The 25,778-nt window shown below is 47.8% G+C and overlaps 10 protein-coding genes across 10 annotated transcripts; 6 read left to right on the forward strand and 4 right to left on the reverse strand.

Annotated features, from left to right (window-relative positions):
- Positions 1-617: 617 nt before the first annotated feature.
- Positions 618-1,214, forward strand: BDV38DRAFT_281621 (uncharacterized protein; the record flags this gene model as incomplete). The annotated part of the gene is made up of 1 exon (XM_032059597.1): positions 618-1,214. One exon carries the CDS (start codon positions 618-620, stop codon positions 1,212-1,214), a length of 597 nt encoding a protein of 198 aa, XP_031915131.1.
- A 390-nt stretch (positions 1,215-1,604) lies between these two features.
- BDV38DRAFT_58420 (uncharacterized protein) lies at positions 1,605-3,035 on the reverse strand. Its single transcript, XM_032063589.1, has one exon. The coding sequence runs from the start codon at positions 2,943-2,945 to the stop codon at positions 1,695-1,697; it is 1,251 nt and encodes a 416-aa protein (XP_031915132.1). The 5' UTR covers positions 2,946-3,035; the 3' UTR covers positions 1,605-1,694.
- Position 3,036: 1 nt separating this feature from the next.
- Positions 3,037-5,952, reverse strand: BDV38DRAFT_291783 (SGNH hydrolase-type esterase domain-containing protein; the record flags this gene model as incomplete). The annotated part of the gene is made up of 6 exons (XM_032061832.1): positions 3,037-3,597; positions 3,651-3,705; positions 3,753-3,825; positions 3,872-4,064; positions 4,111-4,685; positions 5,237-5,952. The coding sequence occupies 6 exons, from the start codon at positions 5,950-5,952 to the stop codon at positions 3,428-3,430; spliced, it is 1,782 nt and encodes a 593-aa protein (XP_031915133.1). The 3' UTR covers positions 3,037-3,427.
- A 1,192-nt stretch (positions 5,953-7,144) lies between these two features.
- On the forward strand, positions 7,145-8,495 carry BDV38DRAFT_270250 (uncharacterized protein; the record flags this gene model as incomplete). The annotated part of the gene is made up of 3 exons (XM_032057115.1): positions 7,145-7,328; positions 7,394-7,680; positions 7,950-8,495. The coding sequence occupies 3 exons, from the start codon at positions 7,145-7,147 to the stop codon at positions 8,493-8,495; spliced, it is 1,017 nt and encodes a 338-aa protein (XP_031915134.1).
- A 522-nt stretch (positions 8,496-9,017) lies between these two features.
- On the forward strand, positions 9,018-11,294 carry BDV38DRAFT_58434 (putative proline permease). The gene is made up of 2 exons (XM_032063590.1): positions 9,018-9,879; positions 9,928-11,294. Exons 1-2 carry the CDS (start codon positions 9,539-9,541, stop codon positions 11,231-11,233), a joined length of 1,647 nt encoding a protein of 548 aa, XP_031915135.1. The 5' UTR covers positions 9,018-9,538; the 3' UTR covers positions 11,234-11,294.
- BDV38DRAFT_58483 (GNAT family N-acetyltransferase) lies at positions 11,294-12,218 on the reverse strand. The gene has a single exon (XM_032063591.1). It carries the CDS (start codon positions 12,081-12,083, stop codon positions 11,355-11,357), a length of 729 nt encoding a protein of 242 aa, XP_031915136.1. The 5' UTR covers positions 12,084-12,218; the 3' UTR covers positions 11,294-11,354.
- A 2,592-nt stretch (positions 12,219-14,810) lies between these two features.
- Positions 14,811-15,694, forward strand: BDV38DRAFT_281628 (uncharacterized protein; the record flags this gene model as incomplete). Its single annotated transcript, XM_032059598.1, has 3 exons — positions 14,811-15,100; positions 15,187-15,294; positions 15,340-15,694. The coding sequence occupies 3 exons, from the start codon at positions 14,811-14,813 to the stop codon at positions 15,692-15,694; spliced, it is 753 nt and encodes a 250-aa protein (XP_031915137.1).
- A 1,417-nt stretch (positions 15,695-17,111) lies between these two features.
- On the forward strand, positions 17,112-18,376 carry BDV38DRAFT_281629 (putative GPI anchored protein; the record flags this gene model as incomplete). Its single annotated transcript, XM_032059599.1, has 2 exons — positions 17,112-17,989; positions 18,079-18,376. 2 exons carry the CDS (start codon positions 17,112-17,114, stop codon positions 18,374-18,376), a joined length of 1,176 nt encoding a protein of 391 aa, XP_031915138.1.
- A 6,096-nt stretch (positions 18,377-24,472) lies between these two features.
- On the forward strand, positions 24,473-24,911 carry BDV38DRAFT_243547 (uncharacterized protein). The gene has a single exon (XM_032054235.1). The coding sequence runs from the start codon at positions 24,678-24,680 to the stop codon at positions 24,870-24,872; it is 195 nt and encodes a 64-aa protein (XP_031915139.1). The 5' UTR covers positions 24,473-24,677; the 3' UTR covers positions 24,873-24,911.
- BDV38DRAFT_243548 (uncharacterized protein) lies at positions 24,907-25,638 on the reverse strand (the record flags this gene model as incomplete). The annotated part of the gene is made up of 2 exons (XM_032054236.1): positions 25,471-25,638; positions 24,907-25,366 (listed from the first exon to the last, which is right to left on the reverse strand). A coding segment is annotated over exon 2 (206 nt), but the record flags the coding sequence as incomplete, so codon positions are not given.
- Between the last annotated feature and the right edge of the window lie 140 nt (positions 25,639-25,778).

The raw sequence follows: 25,778 nt of genomic DNA on the forward strand, positions 1-25,778 counted from the left end.
TTCCAACTTCACAACCTAACTATATATATCCCAGGATATCATTCGCCAGGATCATGGACCACAGATCTGCGATGTCATAAACTTGAACCCCCAGACCCGGGCGATATCCAATTGGATAACACCTGAGTCCCCAAATATAGCAGTGAAGAAAAGAACCCCCCATGCGCCAATGAATAGACAAAACCCATCATCGCATTGCCACATGGAAATAGTACCAATGGTTGCAATAGTCATCTATCATAGGTTGTTTCGGATAAAGGATCCGCTCGACGTCACCATCTGGCGAGAGGTAAATACGAGGATCTCTCTTGGCGAAAGTTAATGGGACGAAGAGAGAGAAACAGCAGCAATGGGATGCTTGCTTCTATGATCCGAGTACGAGGTTGTTGTGCTTGGCCGGCCTCAATAGTACCTGTGATGCTAATATCATCATGAGATGAATGGTTGTGTTGGTGTAGGTGAAGGCGTGGACAGGTATAAATATGGGGATTCTATCACCAGAAGTATAGAAACCAGATCATCAGCAACAATCAACGATATACTACAACAATTCCATTACCAAACTCAAAACACACCGTTCAACCCATACTCCACAAACCCAACTACATCCATCCAAAATGAACCTTCTCCTCCTAACCCTAACCCTCCTCACCACCACCCTCACCACAGCAACCCCGACCCCTCGCCAGGACAGCCTCCTCTGGCCATACGAAACCTACCGTTACTGGGTGCAAACCGGCAACTGGAAACTGGACCCACAAGACCAACTCCTCGTCGTGAAAAACGGCAACGCAGCAGACGAAACCACCACCATCGTAACTTTCAACATCCCCACTACAGCTGACGGCCACAAATGCAAGCTCCTATTCGACCTCTGGGACCGCGATGTCTCCAGCGGCTCAAAGCAGGCCGACGTATTCACGGCCACCAGGCCCACTGGCGCGAGTGCTTCTGACTCGAACGCTCAGTCTGTGTCGCTGCAGTCTGTGTCCCAGGAGGTCGCCGATGTGATTGTTCAGTCGAGGGAAGAGCATATCGGCCGGATTAGTGTTTCTGCGCCTGGTACGGCTGACTGGGTGTTGGCTTATCAGGGGTATCCGGAGTTTGATTGTCCTGCTGGGCAGATGGTTGGGTTTGAGTTTGTCGGGGTTAATGATGAGGTTGCTATTAGGTGGGATATTGGTGTTACAGGGCCTAAGGTGCAGGTTTTGTAGGTGGGTTATGTTGTAGGGCTCAGCTTGGTGGTTTGGATTGGGGGTTGGTGAGTTTGTGGGTTGGGAAGGGGGTGAGATCGTTTAGTTTGTCATGACTTGGTTTGTTGTGTTTATATCACTGAATATATGGATCTTGTTGAGATTAGGTTGGCTTCGTCTTGTGTAGAGAACGGTATGATTATATTCCAGATAGTCAATTTGAGTAAGTAGTCATACTATTGGTCCAATCTAAAGAGTGTGAGTATTGTATGCACCTTATGGTCACCGAAAGGGAAAGGTAAAAGGTAAATGAATGAAAATGGGGAATAATTAGAAGGAGATATCTTAAGATGATATGGGTTTTATGGGTTAAAGTAGAGTCCAACAGGCCTCGGCCATTATGTAGCTCAGTGTATAAGGATAGGACGTAAAATTAATTAATTAGTAAACGGCATTCGGGTATATCGATATACAGTGCTTCCACCTCTCACGAATTTCACTTCACTCCGCTGGAAGTATCTTCAGTCCTGAGCTTATTTTGAACTCCTTCGTCTCTTCCGCAACGGTCAATGACACCTCCAGTTCCAATTCATTCCTGTGCAGAATGTTCCAGGTGACAAAGTCAGGGGACGGACCCCTGTAAGTAGTATTACGTAGTCCCCCAACGGAGGAACCGTCAGAATGAAAGAGCAGCCCAAGCATATTGCCGAGGTCAACCGGCTCGTTCCCTTTTCCAGTAGTAAAGACAACAGGGTTCTCGAGTCGCAGGAACGCTTTCCTCAAGCCAATAGTATGAGAGAAGGAATGGGAGTGGCTGTGCGTATATTTCGGAGTGAGATTCCCTGGTGCTCGCACCATAGTCTCAGACTTGATTGTCATGTTCACCCAATTCAACTGAACCTTCTGGGTGACATCGCTAATTTCAGGACTTGCGCTAGAAGGCTTGATACTAATGATAATTGGAACAGGCACCGGGTGATTGAGCTTGATGGCATAAGGCCAACTAACCTCAACCGTATAATGGAACTCTGGCACCTTCGATGAACCGAAGAGCTTTTGCGTCTTTTGCTTCAGCGATAGCTCGGCATGTGCCATTCCCGGCAGTAGCCGTTGGCTCTTGGCCCTTCCCGCGAGCACGCGCGACTGAAGCTCATAGTTGAAGATCCCGGCCTGTGGGACTTGTCGAATTGTGATAGGAAAGGTCGCGGTTTCGACCTCAAACGACCCGGAGCGACCGTATCTCAGCTGAGCCTCGAGGTAGTATTCCACAAAGCCTTCGGAGGACGTACGCCAGCCGCGACCGCTGGAGAAGAAACTTGCAGGCAATGTGCTCTGGGCAAGGATCTCCTTATCCAACGGGAGATAGCTCTCTTCCGTGCAGTGGCCCTGCAGCACCTGATCCGATGGTTGTGTGGGAATCTCGACGGAGAATGGCCATGTCAGTGGGTCGTTGACACTCCCCTCTGGAAGATGTAAGGGTCCGCGAAAGAGAGTCTCGCGCGATGTGCGGAAAAGGTGCCAGCGACCGCGGTAATGGCTGGTACTAGTCGTCTGGCCATTGTTCCTCTTCACTGTGATCTTTGTTTTCACGCGTCCCACCAATGTAAGTGTCACCTGTGCATCGGGTGTGACGATATGTGAACGGCGGACCACATTGCCGATGACAGTATCCCCACCGATGTATGTCCAACCGGGGGGTGAGGCGAGGTCGATGTTTATGTTCTCGTTGCCGGTTTTCGGAGTTTGTGGCATGTTGTATTTCTATTTATTTGTTTGTAGATGAAGATAAGACGGAATACAAGGGAAATGTTCAACAATATAAAGGAACTACTTCCGTAAATCTTAGCGAATACGACATCATCTGACGGAGTATAAACAGTGGCTGAGTTTTGAAGCCGGGCAACTCAGGCAGTAAGGCTGACTTTCACTCCATGGTTAGGCTATACCCTATCAGGCATAGGCTGTGAAAATCGATATAAGCTTGAGTGGCTTAGAGGGTATGAAGTTATGGAACCATGAATATCCCATCCACCTTTTATGTGAATCTTGGTAAATGATATTACCTCACCAGGTATGCAATGGTAGTGTTGTTGTGCGACACTAGGAAGCCAGTCAGGATGTGCTCTCAATATAGTCAATAGTGGTTTACATTGCTCCATGGCCTACACCAGACTTACCTGCTAAATATAAACATACTGGGTTTATGGAGAGAACCCAATCAACAAAATCTACTATCAGTCATGATGCAACCGTGACTTGGGTAGCATCAGCCAAGAAACGCCAGTAGCTCCGAGCAGCCCGACCAGCATCGGCTGCAGCACTGATACACCGACCTTCGCTGCCATGACACCAGTAACAGCTGGGAATATCGCCCCTCCGACTTGGCCGAGGACGAAGATAAATGCTATTCCTGTTTGTTAGCTTCACCTCTTTCGAGATGTGAATGGGGCGACATACCAAGTGCCGATGGGCGAATGTCCACTGTGAAGATCTTTGATGCGACCGAGATACCCTGGACCGTTACTGAATCATTCGGTAACTCGCGACAGAGCAACTTACTGTAGCAAAGAAAGGTCCCGAAAAAAAGCCGAGGAGACTGATCGCTACTGCTTCGGTAATGATATTCGGGACGCTAGTCGCATTAGCATCATTGCGCGTAAGGTTTCATCAGTACTCACAGCCAGAAAACCAGTTCTAATCCCACACAGAGCAACACGTAAATGAACACCATCCGTCGCTCTCCCCAGCGATAGGTCGGTTCAGCCAATATCAGTCGACCTAAGAAACTGCCGCCATAAAAGCCGGCAGGGACATATCCCATGTCGTTCAGGTCCCCATTGCGGACGTGAACCAGGTATTCCACGATCCAGCCTACAATATCAGCACCTCTACTCCCAGGAAAAGGTGGAAAGCTTACCTCCAGCAGTGATAACGGCACCTAAGAAAAAGAAGAAATACAAACTCAATATCCACACGCTCGGCTGCGCCAGAGTCTTCTGTATCTCTTGCATGGCGCCCTTTTGTCTTGCGCCCTGGGTGGAGTTCATCTCGCCCTGTGTGGAACGCTTAAGGGCCAACGACTCACGGAATGCGATAACCACAAGGACGAAATTGATGACGCCCAGTCCTAAAGGCGCTGTGTAGAATAATTCCCAACGCGACCGTGCTCCGGCCGATGCTACTGCTGTGGAGATGAAGGGTCCGGCGAGACATCCCGCCATATACATTGCATGGATGAACCCGAGCCATCGGTGTGCTGCTTTTACCGATGCCACGAACGTGTTCGCGTGCGTGTCCTGATATGCTTGACCAAGACTGGCAAAAAAGAACGTCACAGCGAATAAGGGGAATGGGGGCAGCCAGGCTCTCAGAGCATGGGCGAGGACTTGTAATGTCGCTCCCATGACCAAAAACACGCCAAGGTCCAGATACTGGCTTAGATGACTATTGGAGAGAGCAGCGAAGAACCAACCGCAAAAGGTCGTGCCATACCTGTATTTTAATATTAGTGTCGTGTTTGAAGAGATGGCGGAATAACTAACACAACAGCCACCATATTGGTGTCTATGTGGTAGGCTTCTCGAATGTACGGGATCAACGACCCCAAGCTCCCATCATTGACGCCAGCTACGAAAAACGCGAAACCGGCGCTGATGAGTTTCAGGAGTAGTCGTGGGGTTTCCGGTTCTGGTTGAGGATTATCTACTTGTAAGGACTCCATTGCGAGCAATGCAGTTACTGTTGTTCGTATCCAACAGTGAACAGGATCTCTATCGAACACTATATGATTTTGAACAACAAAGCAGTGCAGCGGTAAGACGGAACTGAGAATTAAGTAGGTAGTTGATTAAATTACCGAAAGCGGTAAAATTTGCAGCAAAGACCGGAGCAAACAAAACCTCCACCCACAGAGCCCTAAATAAATCTCTATCAAATCACAGCCCCGAATATTCCTCTAGAGTACATAAAATGGCGCTCATTGTGGCCAATAGTATTGACCCTTGTCCAGCGCTGTCTGCAATTTCGGATCCACATGGACAAACCCCGCGTCGCCCAATTGGGGAAAGTCCTGGATGATCAAGCTGGCGACCATTCCTCCGAAGACCTGGCTGCCAGCCGCGTTCAAATGCGTCGAGTCACCCGCTTTCAAATCATACATGTGCGCACTGACCGGCCCAATACTATTCAGGTAAACCGTGCTGGCGCGGTTCAAGTCAATATACGACGCTCCCGTCTTCTTCGCTGCCTTGATCGTCGCGACCCGCTCATTTTCTAGACTCCGGATAATAGTGGGCACTCCGGTAGAATTATCATACTGACGCCGAGAAAGTGGAGTCACTAGGATGGGGACTCCCCCCGCATTCCGCACATCTCCGACGAAAGTCTCCAGATTGCTCGTGTACTCTGCAACGGTGATATTGGCCTTCGGCTTCTGATCGTTGTGGCCGAATTGAATGCTCACGTAGGGCTGATAATTGGCTTTCACCTCCTCAACCTTCTTGAGAAGGGTGTCCCAGTCACCTCTTACGCGGAAGCTGACGGTTGTGGCTCCGTTGCGGCCATAGTTCTGGCCTTTGGCACCCTTGGACAAGGTCGTCTGGATAAAGCCATTGCCCCAACCACCTCCGTTCGTCGTTGGGACCGCTGTTGTGCTGTCTCCTGCCAGGAGGAAAAACGGCGATTTGTCCCCAGGTGACCTGGGGAGACCCGGGAGAGCGTGGAGGGTGATGAAGAAGAAGAACAGGAGGTACAGCTTCATGATGGTGGGCTGCAGGTTCCAGAACGTGGGCTACCCCTATTACAGTGAAGCGATCGCTAGTATTTATCTACATTCTGGGGTGGATTTTTGTATCTCGGCATTCCAGGAGCCACAGACTTCAAGCATGTGAGAAGCTATGTAATCATGCAGGGTTCATCATGGACCAGCGCAGAAAATGAGAAAGGGTGGGGGCATGTGTAAATGAAGCATTTCCTTTACGGGGATGGTACTCGGTTCTAGATTCACTCGAGCATATGGCATCATTAAACCAATTTAGGATGCCACTGTGGGCCACCCAGAGTCTGGGGAAGATCGATCACTCGGGAGATATTCCCCACGAAGATACTAAGTGGAAATTCGACATAGGATGAGAATGAAATCTGGGGATCGGGCATGCGAAACGTACGAGAGGGTCAACGACTGAAGATAAATAAATGTTCGGAGTGTCCGAGACCGACTGATTGATTTGGGCAACACTTCCTACCCAAGTGGCTAAGGCCCCCTGGTCTCTCGTATTAATACCATTGGTTCATCTGGAGCCAGGAAACAGGGCACCAGAGAAAAAAGCCCTTAATTACGGAGCCGGCAACTTTAGTAACAACAAACCTCGTATCCCGCGATAACGTGACAGGCGCAGGTTGCATCGCCTCTTTGTTGGTTGTTGGCCAAGAACCTCCGATGGTTCAAGTAGTGGGTCTGGGCACCAGCGAGGCTGAAAGGAATTTGGTAGACTTTCCGTTTGAACCGTGGATTCAAAGTATACTGATTCAGGGAACAGGTTCCGTGCTTGATCCAGTATTATCTGGAGAGGCATTTGATATGTTTTTCCCTCAGGGCACGTCCCTTATATCCATCACCAGGATTTGAACGGCGCAGTATAAATAGTTACACATATCGATTTGACCTGGACTGCGCCCCATTTATAGTAAACCCGTACAGATGGTTGGGTTTAAAATTGCCCATTGCACAAATTGCTAAGAAAAAGACAATATTGTCCCACCGGGTGCACGACCGAAAATCCATCCATGCTGTACAACCTCACGAGATAACAGCAAATTTACCTGTTCCAGCTTAAGTTCCGCTGTCATCTTTGTTCCCTATGGTTCGTTTTTTCTTGATGGTTGGACCAACTCAGCCTTTGTCCCAAAGTCTTGGAAAATGTAACCAATAGAGGAGGATGGTTCTCTGCGTCATGGCTGGCATGGCAGCCACCCTGCATGTCCGCAGTAAGCTTCCTTCGTTTGTAAGGCCGCCCACTCTTCAGGGCCTTTCTTCTTCTCATTGCCTCGCTGGCTCTTTCTCTCCTCTCCCTTATAGTCTACTATGTCAGCTTGAGCGCAGGAAGTCCCCGTCGTTTATCGCCAGATGCCAAAAATGTCGCTCATTCATCTGATGACATGGCTGTTGATAACTATCAATCCCTTATCACTTGGGGTGTCAGCACAGACAACTACAACGGAGGCAAACGCTACGACGACCGAGACGTCCAAAGGAGCCGCCACACATACTATCCAGGTTGGACCGAGGAGTGATCCTCATCAGTATGTACCCAGTAGCGTCAACGCATCCGTCGGCGACGTAATAGTCTTCGAATTTTATCCGCGTAACCATTCTGTGGTACGAGCAGACTACGACGCGCCCTGCGTGCCTGCCCAGACGAGCGGCCCCGTCTTCTACTCTGGCCATTTCAACAAATTCAACGAAGAGAATGGACAGATGATAGGACCGGTAGGCTCACATCCGGCGGATAATTATGGTTCCTATTACTGATTTCATTTAGCCACCCACATGGTCGTTGGTTGTGAACGATACTAAGGTGGGACCGGTCCTTCTGAATAATCATTAAATCGCACATGCTTATAGAGCTTAATTTAGCCAACTTTCTTCTACTGTACTGCCATCGGCTCATGCAACGTGAATGGAATGGTCGGGGTGATAAATCCGGTCAGTAATCATGGTACTACTCACCTGCAACCTCTCGTTCCTGACGGAAGTAGACCGCAAATATGACATGGGAGCATCAAAACAAGAAAGCGATAAATTACCCCTACCAGCTGGAACCATGGGAGCACATCCCTGCCGAAGGAGAGAGTCCCACCTCATCAGCGACCTCCAGCCCTTCCCCATCGTCGTCCGGAAGTCACCTCAGCGGCGGCGCCATAGCTGGGATAGTCGTTGGAGCTGTCGCATTCATCGGGCTTCTCGTGGCATTTTTCTTCGTCATGGGTCGGAACCAGGTATACAAGAAGTGGATGACATCGCAGGATGGGACCACGGAGCGAACAGCTCGCTGGGCTCTGTTCAACAGCCACGGGGAACGCAAGAGTGACTTCGATAGCACGCAGCCTCCTGGCGATCAAGCGACGTATATGCCGAGCCCGGATCTCACCAATCGTGCCTATGTGTCAGGGCAAGGACAATATGGCTGGGACCCGTCTATGTTCCAGCCCATGCCACAGTCACCACCGCCGCCAAGACACGTAGCACCCACCGAGTTAGAAGCACCCGATTCGGTAGCTCATTATCGGACCGATGGAAGGTGATGGGCAACCATCCAGTAACCACTATGCGATACGGGAGTTAGGATAATGTTTTGTTTGGTACGAGGAAACTGAGCACCGGTCAGGGCGAAAATGTTTCGGGCATAGGTTCATGTTTGGTTGATATCCTGAATCGTCGTATGTTGTCCATATTGGTTTTTATTTTTATTTTTTTTTGTCATGAATGCATAATAGACTTAGTGATGAGATTGCTCAGCATGACATTTGGCAATTTGATGACAAAACAGCATCAAGTGCTTTTATTTATCTCCAAATTAATCCTTAATATCATGTCTAAGAACTGATGAAGGCGTAACAAAGCCGGTGCAAAACAGCATAGGGCTCTGATTTGTCCCGACAGAGAATTGTCCAAGCACTTGTCATGTATGATCAGCTTCGGTAACAGAGAGAAAAGGTATGTTTGTGTTGAAAGGAGCCCTTGTAGCGTCGCCGATCTCGTGTGCGTGTGCTAAACGCAATGCAACCTAAGTTAGATCTCCCCGCATTTTCACTCCTTTCACTTGAAGCTATCCCAGAAGCGGGGATGGGTCATGTGTCTCCACTAGCCCTCGTTGGTGTACTACTATTACTACCTTAGGTAGTGGAATTCTTCATGGTCTGATACCCAATTATTCTCAAGTAAACGATAGGTCAAGCAACCCGTGCGAAGGCTAATCAATTTCCTTTCCGATAAGCTTATCACTTGGCAAAACATTGGCATCGCCATCTCTTCCCTCTTCGGGCATCGCCAGTCGGACAAGCACCGCTTGTCGAAGCTGAGACAGAGACGTCTCTTATCAGTGTTATGCTTAATTCCCACTTTAAGACTCACTAGCTTCAACTTTGATCTTGGCCAGCTAGAGTAGACTTAGACAGGCTCATACCAACTTTGATAAAGTACTTATCGTTATCATCACCAGCTCCTTTTTCTCATCCCCGCACGGCAGCATTACTTCACTACGTCTCGTCTGGCGGTGTTACATTTAAACTCAGGATGTCCCCCGCACTTTTTCCCCTCCTTCCCAGTATTCAGACTCACCGGCAACATGGATAAGAAGAGCGTTATAGATGACCATCAGGTCTCAAAAGAGGAGACGGGTAATGGAATAGTCACCCAATATCGAGAGACCCAGCGTGGTCTCTCCTCCAGACAAGTGCAGTTGATGGCGATTGGTGGCTCTATCGGAACAGGTCTTTTCGTGGGTATAGGATCATATCTGCGCGATACAGGTCCTTTGTCTGTGTTTTTGGGCTATATGTTCTATGGCATTCTGTTCGTCTGGCCTGTCAATCTTTGTGTTGGAGAGATGTGTGCGTACTTGCCCATTCGAGGTTCTATCTTTGAACTCGCGGCTAGATATGTTGATCCTGCATTTGGATTTGCAATGTGTGTTTCTCAGATCCCCTCGCTAGTTGGGTACTAACATATCATCAGGGGATGGGTCTATTTCTATGGCGGCTTAATGCTTGTTTGCACGGAATACTCCGCTGTAGCTACTGTGATGCAATACTGGACTACTAGTGTCAACCCTGCAGCTTGGGTCGCCATGGCGCTAGTTGTTTGCTTCCTGCTCAACATCGTCGCGGTCAAGTGGTACGGAGAGAGCGAATTCATCATGGCCTCCACTAAGATCCTCCTGTTGATCGGTCTCGTTATGCTCACCTTCATTACCATGGTCGGCGGTAATCCAAAACACGATGTGTATGGATTCCGGAACTGGACTCATGGAGTAATGTACGAATACTATACCGATGGCGCTACAGGGCGATTTCTCGGGTTCTTTTCCGTCATGGTATATGCGGCGTTCTCCGTGGCTGGCCCAGATCTACCAGCCTTAGCAGCAGGAGAGATCCAGAATCCTCGTTGGACCATCCCTCGTGTCGTCAAAATGACCTTTTACCGCATTGTTGGCTTCTACGTGGTCGGAGTCCTGGCGGTGGGTATCATCTGCTCGCCACAAGACCCTCGCCTTCTATCCGCCATTGACTCGGATGCAGCCGGAGCGAATGCGTCTCCCTGGGTCATCGGAATTCAGAACCTGGACATCCACGGGCTCCCCGATTTGATCAACGTATTGATTCTTTTCTCGGGGTGGTCATGCGGCAACGCCTATCTGTACAGTTCCAGTCGAACCCTATATTCGCTCGCGCGAGACGGGCAGGCCCCGAGATTCCTTCTCAAATGCAATTCGGCCGGTGTTCCCATCTACTGCGTCATCACCGTCTCGCTTCTTTCCTGCATCTCCTTCCTCGTCGCGGACACTTCCGCCGTCACAGTCCTCTACTGGTTCATTGACCTAACCACCTGTGCCTTGATCATCACCTATACCAGCATGGCCTGCGTTTTCCTTGGATGGTACCGTGCTCTCAAAGCCCAAGGAGTCGATCGGAAGACGGCGCTGCCCTGGGTCGCCCCATTCCAGCCGTACTTTGCTATAGGAGCCGTGACGATTGGTAGTTTGATCACGCTCTTCAATGGCTTCAACGTGTTCTCGCCTTTCAGCGTACAAGGGTTCATCACTTCATATTTCGGTCTCGCTTTCTTCGTGGTCATGTTCTTGTTCTGGAAGTTGTACCACAAGACTGAGTTTGTAGATCCCGCGAAAGCAGATATTTACAGTGGGAAAGCTGAGATCGATGCTGAATGTCGGATGTGGGAGGACGGTGGATTCAAGGAACGACGAAAGGCCGAGCTGGCACAGATGCACTGGGCCAGACGGATGTGGGAGAAGATGTGGTGATCACCACTATGCCTTTCTGTGTATTTCATATCTTGACTTCTTCACTACATCTATACTCAACCTACAACACTTAACCGACAAAACACCGTAGAACTTATGTATACCACGAAAGTATCCAATATCAGCATTTTAAACCCTCCTTCGGCCTCCACATCATAATCCCACCCTCAGCCTCACCACCCAAAAGCAAAGAAAACCTCCCTCTCAACTCAAACCCCAAACTCCGATAAAGCTTCTCCCCATCCTCACTCGCCTCCAATCCAACAACAACCCCATCCTCCTGCGCCCGCCGTAAAGCCTCCCCCATCAACCGCCTCCCAATGCCTCTCCGCCTCCAGTCCGCAGAAACAACCACACTCTGCGCATGCCACCTCTCCCCATACAACCTCTTCATCTCATCCGACCCCCAAAATCGCAAATCATCCGCCTCAGCAGACTTCTCAAGCCTCCCCACCGCATCAGAATCCACCGACCGATCCGGCCGTAGTATATTCTCAATCCATACCCAAGCCGTCATGCACCACCGGCATAACGTCTTCCAGATGGAGCTCTGCGCTGCGATGAGTCTCCGTGCTGCTTCATCGTTTCCCAGTCGGATGAACTGCGCATATGCCACTGGTAGACCCGGGTTCGAGGCAGAGACGGCAACGAAGCCGATGCATCTGGGATTGAAGTAGCGGGCACGGATCCTGTGGCCAAAGTATCGGGTGAAGTCTTCTGGGTAGGTGTGGCGGTATGGACTGAGGAATTGGCTGAGGGGTGTGTTGAAGTAGGTTGTTGAGGCTAGCTGGGCCATGTAGGGGATGTCGGGGAGTGTCATGCGGCGGATTTGGATTGTGTCAGTTGTCATATTGAAGTTTGGGGTATGTGGAATATGTTTGGGTGGTGTGCCAGTGGTTTGGTGTGGGTTCTCTTTGGGAGATTTGGTATTTCTTGGTTTGGCTCGTTTTGGGATGTTATAGATCGTAGAATAAAGTGTACAAATGTTTTGTCGGTGGGTCTGCATTTAGGTTGAGGTTGGGCTTATTTGATATTATATAGTTTTAGGCTAAACCAGTGCAGTCACCTCTTTTGTCGTAGTCGAATACGAGGTTGCATGAATACGAACTTTTATCCTTGATTAAATTCGTGCTTTGAGTCATTAAGGAGTCTTTACAGTGTCGATTAAATTTCTTGGCTCTTTGCCGCGCCCTGACCTTGACAAGGTCGTTTGACGTTGTACTGGCAAATAATGTCCATATTGCATCGATGTATCTTTTGCTCTCTTCAATTCTCTTCTTGGTTTATACTTATCTGTCTTCAAAGCGTCCCTTTTCTTTTTCTCCCCTGGAAAAGTAATTAATGATTGCAGGTATTTCAAAAGTAGCAAGTTAAGTAGCATTCCATCTCAGTTGCGATATGAGCAGAAAAGACAATCTGAAAAACAGTAGGCTTAGTATGCCAGGTACTATCGTACTGTTATAAACCCCCCGAACCATGACAAAGGCAAGTACCTTGCATTCAGCTTGCAAGTTGTATTGCTGGCCCGCATCTCAATCTTCCCCCGGGTCAATGCCAGGAACCAGTAGAAGAAGCATGTCTCCGTGTAGATATTCCTAATCATCACATCGCAATTGCAGCATATCCAAATGTCGGTTAGTTATCGCACAATATATTGTAGCAAATGTAGTTGTTGATGGGTTATTGTCGAAGGTTGGCGTCACTGTGAGATTAATACATGCATACATAGTACACAAGAGTCCTTCCCCGTGCAGATATATATTCTAGCACTTCTCTATCTTTCTAATCACCTACGCTATGTAGCAAGATCACAGCCTATCTCTTCCTCTCTTACACAACCTTTCTTCCACGAATTCCCTCTACCCACAAATCACTCACCTGTGCCAAAGACCCTGCCTGTCCAACGCATAACCTTCCACCATTCCCATCCCCGGAAAACAGGACTAGGGCTTCTACCCTATTGATTTCCTGGGCTATTCCCTGACTTATATACCAAGTTAAAACGACAACTTTCAGCCAAACACAGCATGTTAACTTGGGGGAAGAGTGTCGGGCTCATAACCCGGAAGCTGCTGGATCAGCACATGCTACCATTATCTTTTGAATTTTTTGGTTAATTTTTGAGGGTTTAGAGTGGATATAAGGTGGATTTGAAAGTGGGACAATTTTTATGGGTGGTTCGCGATATCCATTGTTATTTTGTCGAATTGTTGCTGACCGCCCTCCCAATAGGGCGACCCGCTTAGGGATTACAGGTCGACCGCTTTCTCTGGTCCGCTTTTCTCCCGATTTAGTCTCATTGCACTGACGCTGTCTATGGAGGGAAAACAGGAAATTGTTTTGATAGTCACTTCTGAAGATTATTCGTAGCTTTAAATGTTCTTCCACTTGAGCGTTGAATGAAAGTGACATATGATCCGCTGTAAATACGAACTACAAAGACATACATTCGAACCTCATCATACGGTGGATATCTTGCAAACTATATATATCGAGCAATTCAATCTTCATTAAACAAATGGTGGGATTAGTGTAAACTACCAGTTTGAGAATATAGGATATCCTAAGATCGAAGAGAACGAAAGAGGAAAGAAAAAGAAATTCACATATGCATGTCAATCTGGACAGGATATACGCGCGAAGATGCTCAGGCAATGACAACAAACACGTATTGATATAATAACCATCACCATGTAATACATCTCAACTCAGTATGTGCAATGTCTACAGTACCCACATGTTGATGCCGAACAAGCTGTAAAATCTTCCTCGGACTCGCTTTCCCAGTCCAAATCCCCAAATCCAGTACCTCCTGATTTGATGGAAAACTCAACCAAATAATCGCTTGATACGTCCCCGAGTACGATGGCAGCAGTGCGTCCTGAGGACCAAAGTTCTTTCAGCGACTACGGAAGTGCGCTATTCAAATTCTTATCAAGTTTTCGCAGCTCTATTACATTGCTCCCTTCATCATGAACTACCTAAAACCGCCAGTCCGCTTGGCAATGGGCAAATGCAGGAAGGATTTTGAGTAAGGTCGTAAATTGGCGCAGACTGTTCTCTTGTCCCCTTTCCCATCTCTTGACTTCTTCGCGGATATCATGAACTCTGACATCATCGAAGATCCCGTATTCATGGAATGCAAGAATGAAGTTGGGGATCTGTGACACCCACATCCAGGGCAACTCCTCACCCAGGATGCTATGGTCCTTGCATCAGAAAGAACATGTTTTCAGATTGAAAATAGACGACTGCGACACAGATTGCCTACCTGTCTGAATGCCAAGATAGTCCTTGTCCTCCAGCGTATGGGATTTCACAGCACCTGGAGAGATTATGTTGGTCGATGGAGCGTACAGGCTGGCAGAATGTCCATTTGCAAAGGAGGCTATGGATGAAATTGTCGAATGCCATCACAGAGCCCAAATTCTTCTAGAAGCTCATCATTATCCTAGTGGGCTATGAAACGGATATTAACCCTCTCATGGCAATCAACTCAGGACTAACCAAACCATTCCCAGAATTACTTGAATCCGATGGGCTAAGTCCTGGTGGCTGCATTCAACTACTAACCAATATGTCAAGGGACATAATACCCAAGTCCGTTCGCCGTGGCTCCAGGGTGCTAGAGCTTCCTAGCGGTTATCTTTACAAGGTTATGCACGATCAATCCCTTGCCGTGGCACAAAGCTTAGGTCGGGTCAATTCACGCGATGTTCAAACATTAGCAAAGCCAATTTTTTACAAAGCAGTACAGGGGGCTAGCAGTGGAAAGCTGGTCATATCCGAAGCTAAGGTCCTTGCAGGGCTAGATCGCATGCAAGCTGAACGCACCAATCGCCAGAGCGCTCGCACGAAATTTGAACAGTCTGTTACCTCCAGCAGGGGTTTGTCTTCGATAACCAGTCAGCTAGTGCTCATTAATTTATCTCTAAACACGATGTGCAACACAGACAAAATAAACCTCAAGACGATGAAGCTTCGATAGGACAAGAAGCCCCTCCTACTACAACCGCCGAAGTTCGAGACTCAGGGGTCTCGGATGCGATATGGAACCAACTGTAGCGCGATAAGATTACTGTAGAGGAGCAGGAATAACAGTATAGGCAGCTCTTGGATCAGGAGAGGGCAGCACAACAAGCTGTTGAGGGTGTTAGGAAGAAAAAAACTATTATGGCACAGGATCAACCCGAGGATAATGATAACAACGGGAAGGAAAACCAACATAAACAAGAGCAACTCCAACAAGAGCTTGAAAGAAGGGCCAAGGAGACAGAACTAGAGCGGCTCCTGAAGCTCCGAGAAGAGGCCGTGAAGCAACGGCGCAAAGAACGGGAGGCCCAGAAGAGATTGAGGACAGTGGGAGTTTGCTGCATGGGGTACCGGTGGATCATGCAGGCTCAAGGGTATCGATGTGCTGGAGGTCCTCATCATGTTTCGAATGCGAAATTGAGACTTTAGGCATTCAGTTCTTGTCCTGCTTGCTTATTCTTGAGTCAAAGTGACCACACTGTTTGCGGCCATGTGGCCTCCCTGAATGTACTCATGCTTTTTACATGGTGGCGATAGTTCAATCAAGGCTAGGTGGGGAACATGTGTCCTTACATGTCGGATACTGGTTAATTGAAGCGTTTGTCTAACCACTTCGACTATAACTCACGAGACCTTGCAAGGTGTTTTAGCTTCTCAGAAGCTGCTTTAGTTAAGCTCCATACGTCTTAGTGTGGCCTGGCATGATCAGACATACTGTTATTAGTATCTAGACGTAGGAGTAGAACTAAGCAAGGGCTCTCCTGTCTCGCCATCTTGGCCCTTTTGCTATCGAGCATACAAGGATACAAATGTAAATCATTACACCAAGGAACCACTTCCTGATCGCAAGTCGTACGCTAAATACCTCAGCCCGTAAAAGGTAAGTAGACACCTACCATAGCTATGTCGATCCTTTCTTAAGACACTGAGTACTACTCCCAAACGGCTACGGAATGATCACCACACAGACTGACAGCTATAACTCAACATCAGGAAAATTTAGTGAGTGATCAGCACGCTGAACGTGCCAGGATTGCAGCAGCGTAGGATGCTTATATCTCAACAGCTATCACTACACCTGATGTCATGACGAATCCAAAAGCCACAGTCAGGTACGTGAATTATGCGATATTTGCTAGGCCGTTGGAACTCATAGCGGTAAAATTCCCGAACTATGCAAGAACCATGGTCAAACAAATACCGTGCGGGATAGGGATTGGGTGTGAGGCAGGAGTCAGTGAAGCAATATAAATTAATCTATATTAGAGACCCATACGTCCCCTCGGGTTTCGGGATGTAGCCCCGCTACAACGCCCGATTCGCGAAGATGTAGAACCCCTTAAACGGTGGATATCGTGATGAGTACGCCGAATATGGAGCCCCCCCTAGTTTCTGATGGTGGTTTATCAATCCCTTTCGCTTTATAAGTGGGGTAGATGTTTTATGTTGAAACGGCTCAACCCTAACGCTTCCCGATTGGGTCATGATAGCCATCACTCTCGCTCCTTAATCGGGAAATTTCCCGCATTAGATCTCATCGCATACGTCAACCAGATCCTCAATCGTACAACATCTCTTCCATATAAGCCGAAGATCTTCACCAGGAGGATGTCCGGCCAATCCTCCAGGACAAGGATACTATTCCCTGTTCACGCAGTCGTTCGGACAGAGACGCGCATGCACACCGGTTGATCTTCCGGACTGGCTCCGTTGAAGACTTTTTAAATAATTGTATAACAGTGACCTGCTGTGCTAGTGGTTCTGTCTTCATCTGATTATCTATCTGTCAATTGAACCTCATTGTCACCAAACGCATATACATACCATCACCGCCAAAAACAAAAACATGCGTCCCTCAACCTTGGCAGCAGGGACAATCGCATCCCTAGCGACCCTCATCCAAGCCTTCACGCACCCAGGCCTCCTGCACACAAACACAGACTTCGAACGCATCAAAACCAAAGTCCACTCCAACACCGAACCCTGGCTCACGGGCTGGTACAAACTAACCAACAGCTCCTTCGCGAACCCCTCCTACACTCCGCGCCCCCAAGAAACCATCTACAGGGGCAAAGACGGCACACACGCAGAAAACTACCCAAATCTGTACAAAGACATCGCGGCGGCCTATGCGCTAGCCATCGAATGGAAGGTCACCGACGACAAAACCTACGCCGACGCAGCCGTCTCCATCCTCGACGCCTGGGCCACAACCCTAAAGGGCATCTCGGGAAACTCAGACAAGTTCCTCGCCTCGGGCATCTACGGCTATGAGTTCGCCAACGCCGCTGAGCTCATGCGCGACTATGACGGCTGGGATAAGGCGAAGTTCGCCGCCTTCCAGGATATGATGGTCTCCGTGTTCTACCCCATGAATCATGATTTCTTTGTCCGGCATAATGATGCCAAGATTGACCATTACTGGGCTAATTGGGATCTGTGTAACCTGGCTTCCATGCTCTCCATTGGTGTTCTCGCCGACAATGAGACCATGTATCAGGAGGCGGTGGACTATTTTAAGAATGGGACTGGCAATGGTGCTATTGAGAAGATGGTCTGGAAGCTGTATGATGTTGAGGGTCAGGTTCTGGGTCAGGGCCAGGAGGCTGGGAGGGATCAGGGTCATGCTATGCTTGACTTTGGGCTGTTGGGGGCTATCGCTCAGGCGGCGTTTAATCAGGGCGAGGATTTGTTTGCTTATGCTGATAATCGGATTTTGGCCGGGTAGGTGTTTTCTCTTTCCTTCTTCTTTTCTTCTTTGTCCTTTTGATGCTTGGCTTTTTGAAGACGGATCTGTTGCTGATCTTTACTAGGGCTGAGTACGCGGCCAAGTATAACCTCGGTAAAGATGTTCCCTATACGACGTACCAGAATAGCGATGTGACGCAGACGGTTATTAGCGACAATTCCCGTGGTGATGTACGGCCTATCTGGGAGCTGCTGTATAATCACTATGGGGTTCTCAAGAAGCTGAATGCGACTTGGACAAAGCAGTATCGGGATATGGTGGTTGAAAAGGGCGAGGGTGCTGAGGGTGGTGGTGGTTATTATGGAGGTACCAGTGGTGGGTTTGATCAGTTGGGGTATGGGACTTTGCTCTACAGTCTTTAGAGTTGATGGTGTTCTAGTGCTTGGACTTTGGTCGAAGGACTGTGTGTGAGGCCTGCTCATGGATATTCATGAGGGGTGGGGGGTTTTCATTCTAGATGGAAAGAGGCATGCCTACATTGATTCTTCCATACCTTAATACATAGTATAGTTACCTAATACTCTCATATACTCGTGAAACATAAAAGCCTCCCTGTACAGAACCCCCTCAATATGAAAGTAGAACGAGCGCCATCAGACCCCTCAAAATCATCCACCACATCAAACAACCATATCAAACCAGGCCTCAGTAAAAACACACCATAACCCCATCCCACCAACGAAGACTCCCCCAGGCAAGCCACAACCCAATCTACGCCCATCCATGCATCGTCAAAACCACGAGACCCAAATCTCCATCATGCATAGAATCTCATCTGTCCCGAAAATTTCAATATCGACCATCCCAGTACACACTATAATAATCAGACGACACCCACCCAGAAAATATAGTATAGGGGATTTGAATACAGCCCGCTAAAGGTGATACCCATACGGTGGCTGCATAGTGATAATCAAATGACTCCTTTCTCGTGTCGGCAGCGTGTACGCAGAGCTGGAGCCGTAGATGTACATACTCTGTATTGTAGTCATGTTTGTCTTTAATCTTGTTTCTTATCGGGCGGACTAGATTTGATGGTTTGGATGAGAACTGGTCGGGTGGTGAGCTGGACGGCCGTTGATGCGGGCCGTTTTAAAGGGGTCTGGACTCTGGAGAGAGAGAATGAGATGCCTGTTTGGGTTGGGTGGTCCGGTTTGTAGTTTTGGGTTTGGTGAGGGTGTTTGTTGGGTGTTCTTGTTTATGTGGATTGTCGTTTGATGTCGTGTTCGTAGTTGGTTTTATTCCGAGCAAGGCTGTAGGGTGAGCTTTGGAGCTTATTGCGGGGAGCATTGGATATCTGGACGAGTCAGTGTTGTATGATTTCAGCATATTGTCTGGTTTAGAATCTTAGTTGAGGATAGAAGACTATTTTATATTGCCCGTTTTATCTATTTGGAAATGTGTTGATGTTGACTACATATGTACAGCACAAAGTGGTTGTCCCAAGTCACAGGGTTATAGGTACCCTAAACATTGAGACAGTATATTCAATACAACCAGTCCATTTATAAATAGCAAGCAGCACGATGACATATGTAGACCGAATACATCATTGCACAGAACCCAGAATCTGAATCAAAACCAAGCATTTAACTCCAGACCAACGTAGAAGCATCGCAGGGACACGATTAAGCAATCAATCACAACTCACCAAAAGCCCTCGTGCGACGTACTTCCACGTCAAAGCTCCAGCAATCTAACTACAAATAATACCATCGACTTCCAGAAAACAATTAAATCGTCCAAAGTAACCCAATTATCCAGTCATCTTCAGCGCAAAATCACATTTAAATAGCGCAATAACCATATGTACCGGTAGAACAAGGTACACACTAACTACACTACGACACTAGATAAGACGGAGCACATCACACCGGGCGAAGTACGCGCGACATCCCTCGCAAGTAGCCTGTGTCTGCATGCCCTCTCATGTCTTACATACATGGGCCATCCAATGTGGATACATCTGCCCACAGCCTTGCCGTAAATTAATATCGATTGCTGACAAGCGAAGGACCAGCTGGAGTTAAGTGTACATATCTCCAGTAGGTGCCTATGCAAGCTTGGGTGATATCGGATTTACTCCGGCAATCCGGCTATAGGTATCGGTATTACACAAGTTTCTTTTTTTACTTTCTTGGGGAATGTACTTAAGTACATACATGTATGTATGTGCATTGTTATGTATGACTGCATGGGTGGGTGCATTAGCTGCGTAGTGGCAAGCCTCCTGGCTGTTTGTCTGTTGTTAACTTGACCGGGGAAGGTGCAGCTTGCATTATCCAATGGTGGGTTGAATGTGGTCGGTGGCTGCAGGGACCTCTGCTGGCGTGTGCGTTTTCTTGTGCAAGGTTTGGAATATTTACTTTCACTGTCTTGGTTAGTGAATAGTAAATTCAAAACTATTAATATATTATTTTTCCTAGCAAAGTATTTCTGGGAAAATTATCTCGGCTGAAGCTTCCCCATATTCGATGTCTTTCTGCACTGCATTATTAATTCACCAGCAACTAGACTCAGAAGAGAAGACGGAGAGACGTCTTACTTCATTTTTAGCGGACGGACGGGATCAACAAGGCTCAGTCGCAGATTAACTCCACAACTTCACATCAGTGGGCTTGCTTATTCGTAGACTCCATGGAATGGTGTGCGTGGACCAGCCGCTAAATGTGATTAGATATCTGTAGGTGCGGCAGTACCAGGAACGGTTTGAAGTGGATGGTATGGTAACCCTCGGTTTAATAGTTACAATACTTAAGGACAGGAATTTGTGACGACTGCGGCCAGGGTCAGAATGGGTTGCTGTTACCAATCATGCAGTAGTAACTAGGCGCTAACAGGTTGGGGGCTCCACTGAGAAGCGGCCGCTAAGGCTATCTCATGATGGTTGAGCTGTCGTGGTCCAGATTCCCTGAGGGATTTCTCGTTGCCAAAATGATGGGACTCCGAGACGGAAATCTAATCCCAGATATAAGATCTCAGCTAACCACATATTTGTGTATATAGAGGGGGGTTTGGGGGACCAAGTACAGTATACCCAATACTACTTTCCAAAAAGGAATCCTGTCTAAAACGACACGAGATACTTAACTGGTGGCAGGAATTCTTAGCGCAGACAGTGGGTACCTACTCCAATCACTAAATCAACCAGGATAATTGCTGACAAGTCCAATGACAATCCCAGTGCCGAAAATGGCGTGCTACATGTTAGGGGATTTAATTCGTATCAGATAGCACATGGTCAGTGCTGCCCGTTGAGCTCAAACGGTCATGGATAGCTTCCAGCCATGAACATCTGTCCACCCTGATACCCGCCTGGCGAAACCGTGGGTCATATATGCTAAACGCGGCCTGCAAATATGCAAATGTAACTTCACAGATCCACTAGGCATAATGCTGGTGCCATAGTACCTACCTTAGAACACCTCTTCAGCAGAATAGCTGCAGGTCTGCTGGAAAGATATCGAATGTATGGACGCGCATCCGGTGATGGCATAGTGCAGATCCGGCCAGCTCAGACCACCTACTAGCCAGAAACTCTTGGGCTCAACGCACGCTGTTCGGAGATTTTATCGATGTTACCTCTAGTTGATCCACCCTGTTTCGACGGGATCGACAATGCAATTGTATCATCGATGCATGCCACTCCTTACGGAGTACAGAACCACGCATGTATCGTCGAATATTATCGGGCTGTGGCGGTTCTGCAGTTCAGATCTCTGGATTTACGGGTGTAACCGTCTAGCATCAGGGGTCAGTGACTTGCCACCACAGTACTGATGCAGATCAACCACTTCGTAGAAGATTATCTATTTCATCAAGGTATGAGTTGTCTGTCTCAGTGTATAGATTCCACATTTCATTCTAAGCCCCCTTTTTTCCCCTGTTAATTCATTCCACTTTGTTAATAATAAATACCATGAGTGGCGTTCAAGTCTGTCCAACTGACCAAAACCATGCAACGTAAAATATCCAATGAGACACCATGAAGAAGCGTCTAGTAGGCGCTGATAGACGATCAGCAATGCAGGTTTCGGCTGGACAATCAAGTCAAACTAATTATAGTGATTATGGTGGTACGGTAGTGCTCCTGAATATATAGAGTAGTGTGATTAAAGTGGCTAAGAGAGACATAATGAGAGGTTGTAATAATAACCCCCGTTAAATGCCGTACGTTGCACATAGATAGGGGCTCTACAAAGCAGGTAAGCTGATATATCATGTCCATGCAATAATAATAATGATCACCGTTACTATTAAACACGATAATAACCATTTCCTGCCAGTTGTTATTCCGTGAAAGGCACTACTGCATAAAGAACCACCTGACTCGGCCATGGCTAAACTCAATGGAGTAGCGCTCGACCTCACAACAAGCCTGAGGTGTCAACGTCCGAGGGCCGTGCGATAAAAGCCAGAGTCAACTTCCCCGGACTTGTTCGGCGTCGTACTGCATTGGGTCATATGTGGTTAAATCGTCAGTACAGACATAGTTTCAACCTAGCAACAGGCGATAGTATCAGTGAAAGCACACTCATACTCATCGAGGTACCAGATATAAGTCTTTTTATGCTCAAGAGTAGTCAGGCACCTCCCGGATGCCACCCTCGCAATTCAGGCCGAACTTGAACGTCATGGCGTGGGGCAGTAGCCAATCAGGAGGGCCAATGCGACTCGCCGCTTGGACCGCGCGGCGGCTAACCTTAGGCATCGCGGGCCTCAGTGCATTACTGCGTGTTCACCTATTTCGGGTATTTTGCCCCCAGTTCTCCGATGGCTGACCACTAAAAGGTTAGACTCTCTGGATGGACACACATCTGCACGGTGGCTAGAGTTTGCCAGTGGATTTTATAAGGTCGTATTATATGGACAGGGAAGCTTGTTAGTTTGCTGTAGTTATCGAGTAACTTTTGACGCTCCTACACCTTCGTTGCTTAATCGGAAGAGCTAAAGAGCTCGTCCAATAGAGCTGATAAAAATAACCCTCCTCCATCATGTTACAAGACAAAATCCAGTCCGGGACCTGACCAACGGCATTTTTGACCGTTCAATGGAATACCCATCGATCTTTTCATGGAGGGTTGCTACCAGATTATTGTCTCCTTTGTCCGTCGTATCGGACCCATATAAATCCCCAAACGGAGTTCTCACCACGTTCTCCCCGGCCCAGTCCAAAAAGTTTAAAACAAAAGTATTCCTGAAGTAGGAAGGTCAACAAGGGTAGACCGTCAGGAGACAGGCGAAAGTCAAATTGCGCCAATGCAACATGGGAGCGTCACCGACCACTTTGGATGGCTCGGTGGCTAGGTCCTAATTTCTAGAAATTCGAGCGTTCCCTAGGGAACTGGCTTCCCGTGCTCAGGGGACGCATGGTTGGGGAAGCCCAGGACGATCCGCGCCATCACCGGGTCGTATATCCAATGAGACGTGGCTGGCCGTCTGAAGTATGGAGTACTAGTGTAACCACTTTCTGGTTCCGACCATTTTCGTCCGTGGTTTCGCCAAGTCTTCAATACCAGAGAACTGGCCGGAGGTTTGACAGGAAACCCACCATTTCGTCCACTGAATAGAGATCCGGTCTCCAATTCATCTCTCGTAGTGCCCGGAGCGGATTTGGGTTAATTGAGAGAGGAACAAAATCTCGAATCGGACAAACGAGCATGGTCTGATGAGAGAAGGTCCTCATTCAGAGCACCCGGAGACCGACAGAGACACAATCACTAAGACATTCGGGAAAGTGGATGGCTTCTTATGAAGTTATCCACCAGTTGCAACGGATCGGGGGGTTGCGATTGGCACAGAGGGCTGAACGATGGGATGGGGAAAATCCCCCACACCCGATGAAGGGTGCAGCTTCTCATTTGCCCTCCCCCACAAAATGGCGCAGAGCTGCTGTCCGTGGCCTCGGAAGGCAGCGTGGCCTTTGGGGTAAATTTTCACTTCTTTGTTCGGCTCTCATTCGTAGCCGTCGTCGTCTTAGCCCATTCATAGCCAGTCATATTGTAATATTAAAGGATGATAGTGGTCTTTGTGCGGCTTTTGACTGTTTTAGGGGGCAAATGATGCGGCGCCAACCGCCACCCTATCGGTAGCCATGGCCTTGGATCCGGGTTAACCGTCGAACAATGGTTGACCTATTTAGATCCTTCTTCAAATTTACTTCTTCTGGAAAATCTCCTTTCCTTTCTTTTACAAAAAAAAAAGAAAAATCCGTTTTGCCTCTCAACAAATAAACTGTTGATTTCTGGAAGCCACAATTGTGTCCGGATCTGTCACGAGGTCTGGGGTTGGATTCCACGTTCAGGTCCTTTCCGAGCCATTAATACTCATACATGTAATACCATCGTCTTACCATACCGTCCCGCTGAGTCAGCTGTAGGATGACATCATGGGATCCTTTTGTGATAAGTTCCTCCTTCACAACCAAAAATCCTATTCCTCCAACACTCACCGGGAAAGCGTCACCCACCCCTGGAGGAATTGCCGACGGTTAAGTTCGACTTGGCCTGAATGGGCAGTAGGGCCTATCACCTGACTGACCTTGCCTCTTTTCCTTCTCATTTTCTTATCCTCTTATCAAGATCACATTATCTTGAGATACTACACAGTACTAGTAGCTGCGATTAACAATGGCACGTACCATGGATCTATCTATCTGTAGTAATGAGAATGTACATAGCAATTCCGATTGTACATCACCCTTCCATCACCCTTAGTATCATCATGGTGACATTGGTATGGACAAAGGGTACTTCCTTTTTGATTGATTTGACTTTTAATATGTGTTACAATTACTTCCACGACTCAGACACGATCGTTGGTGAGACCCTAAAAGGACGATCAACATTGAGGCAATAGGCAGCAGCTCCCCCGGTTGGTCACTGCCGCAGGTCCCCACTGATATACAGGCCCTGTGCTCCATCTCGTTCCGAGATACTGATAGTCCCCCAGCCATGACTATCGCGAAATTGGACGTTCCAGAGTGGAATGTTTCAGCTTTTCTTATCTCTTGTCTCTCAGCCCCTGCTTGGTGCATATTCGATTATTTTAGTCAGTCAGGCATATCAAATTACTTAGTCGTTCGTCGTTGCCTTGTTTTCTTCGATGTATTACCGGTGTAATTAGGCGTACGGTACCTATGACCTTAATTATTCCCGGAGCCGAATGCATCGTCAATACAAAAGAGCTAAGCAGGGAAATGATGCTCGACCGGAACATCATGACAACCAAACCAGGGGAGCGGTCATCCGAATGCATACTCCCCTAATACAGTCATTTTAGGAAAGAACGGCGAAAGGCGGTCGGACTGATTAAGGGTGAATACGAAGGAGTCATCCAGATACATTGCCTAGGTACGACTAGCATACATATTCCTGCTTCTTTTGCGCCCTATTACCAGAACCTATCTCAACAATAATGTGCTGGAGCCTAGTACTGATCAAGATGACCTACGTAGGACCTACTTTTAGAACCGAGAAGGACTTTCCTAGCGTGTCATAGCTCCGATGTCCGTGGGCTGTACCAATGGAATGCGTGGGCATTGTCCGTAAGTCGTATGAGCACGTTACCTTTTCTAACACCGGTCAATACCTAGGTCGAGAAAGATGTTCGACCTGGAACTTCTTCTGCCATTGGTTCTAATTGTAATTCGGTGAACTTGGGCTTTTTTTCTTTTCTTTTTTTTTTTTTTACCTTTGTTTAGCTGTTCGATGCTATGACGAATTTTCTTTTAATTATTCACAGAAGTAGGGAACATCATTCAAG

The sequence above is a fragment of the Aspergillus pseudotamarii genome (assembly GCF_009193445.1).
Source record: "Aspergillus pseudotamarii strain CBS 117625 unplaced genomic scaffold BDV38scaffold_18, whole genome shotgun sequence".
In the NCBI taxonomy this organism is placed as follows: Eukaryota; Fungi; Ascomycota; class Eurotiomycetes; order Eurotiales; family Aspergillaceae; genus Aspergillus; species Aspergillus pseudotamarii.

Coding starts and splice junctions, on each gene's coding strand:
- BDV38DRAFT_58420 (XM_032063589.1), bottom strand. CDS start 2,945: ATGCCACAAACTCCGAAAACCGGCAACGAGAACATAAACATCGACCTC.
- BDV38DRAFT_58434 (XM_032063590.1), top strand. CDS start 9,539: ATGGATAAGAAGAGCGTTATAGATGACCATCAGGTCTCAAAAGAGGAG. Junction 9,880..9,927: donor CCTGCATTTGGATTTGCAAT/GTGTGTTTCTCA, acceptor ACATATCATCAG/GGGATGGGTCTATTTCTATG.
- BDV38DRAFT_58483 (XM_032063591.1), bottom strand. CDS start 12,083: ATGACAACTGACACAATCCAAATCCGCCGCATGACACTCCCCGACATC.
- BDV38DRAFT_243547 (XM_032054235.1), top strand. CDS start 24,678: ATGAGAATGTACATAGCAATTCCGATTGTACATCACCCTTCCATCACC.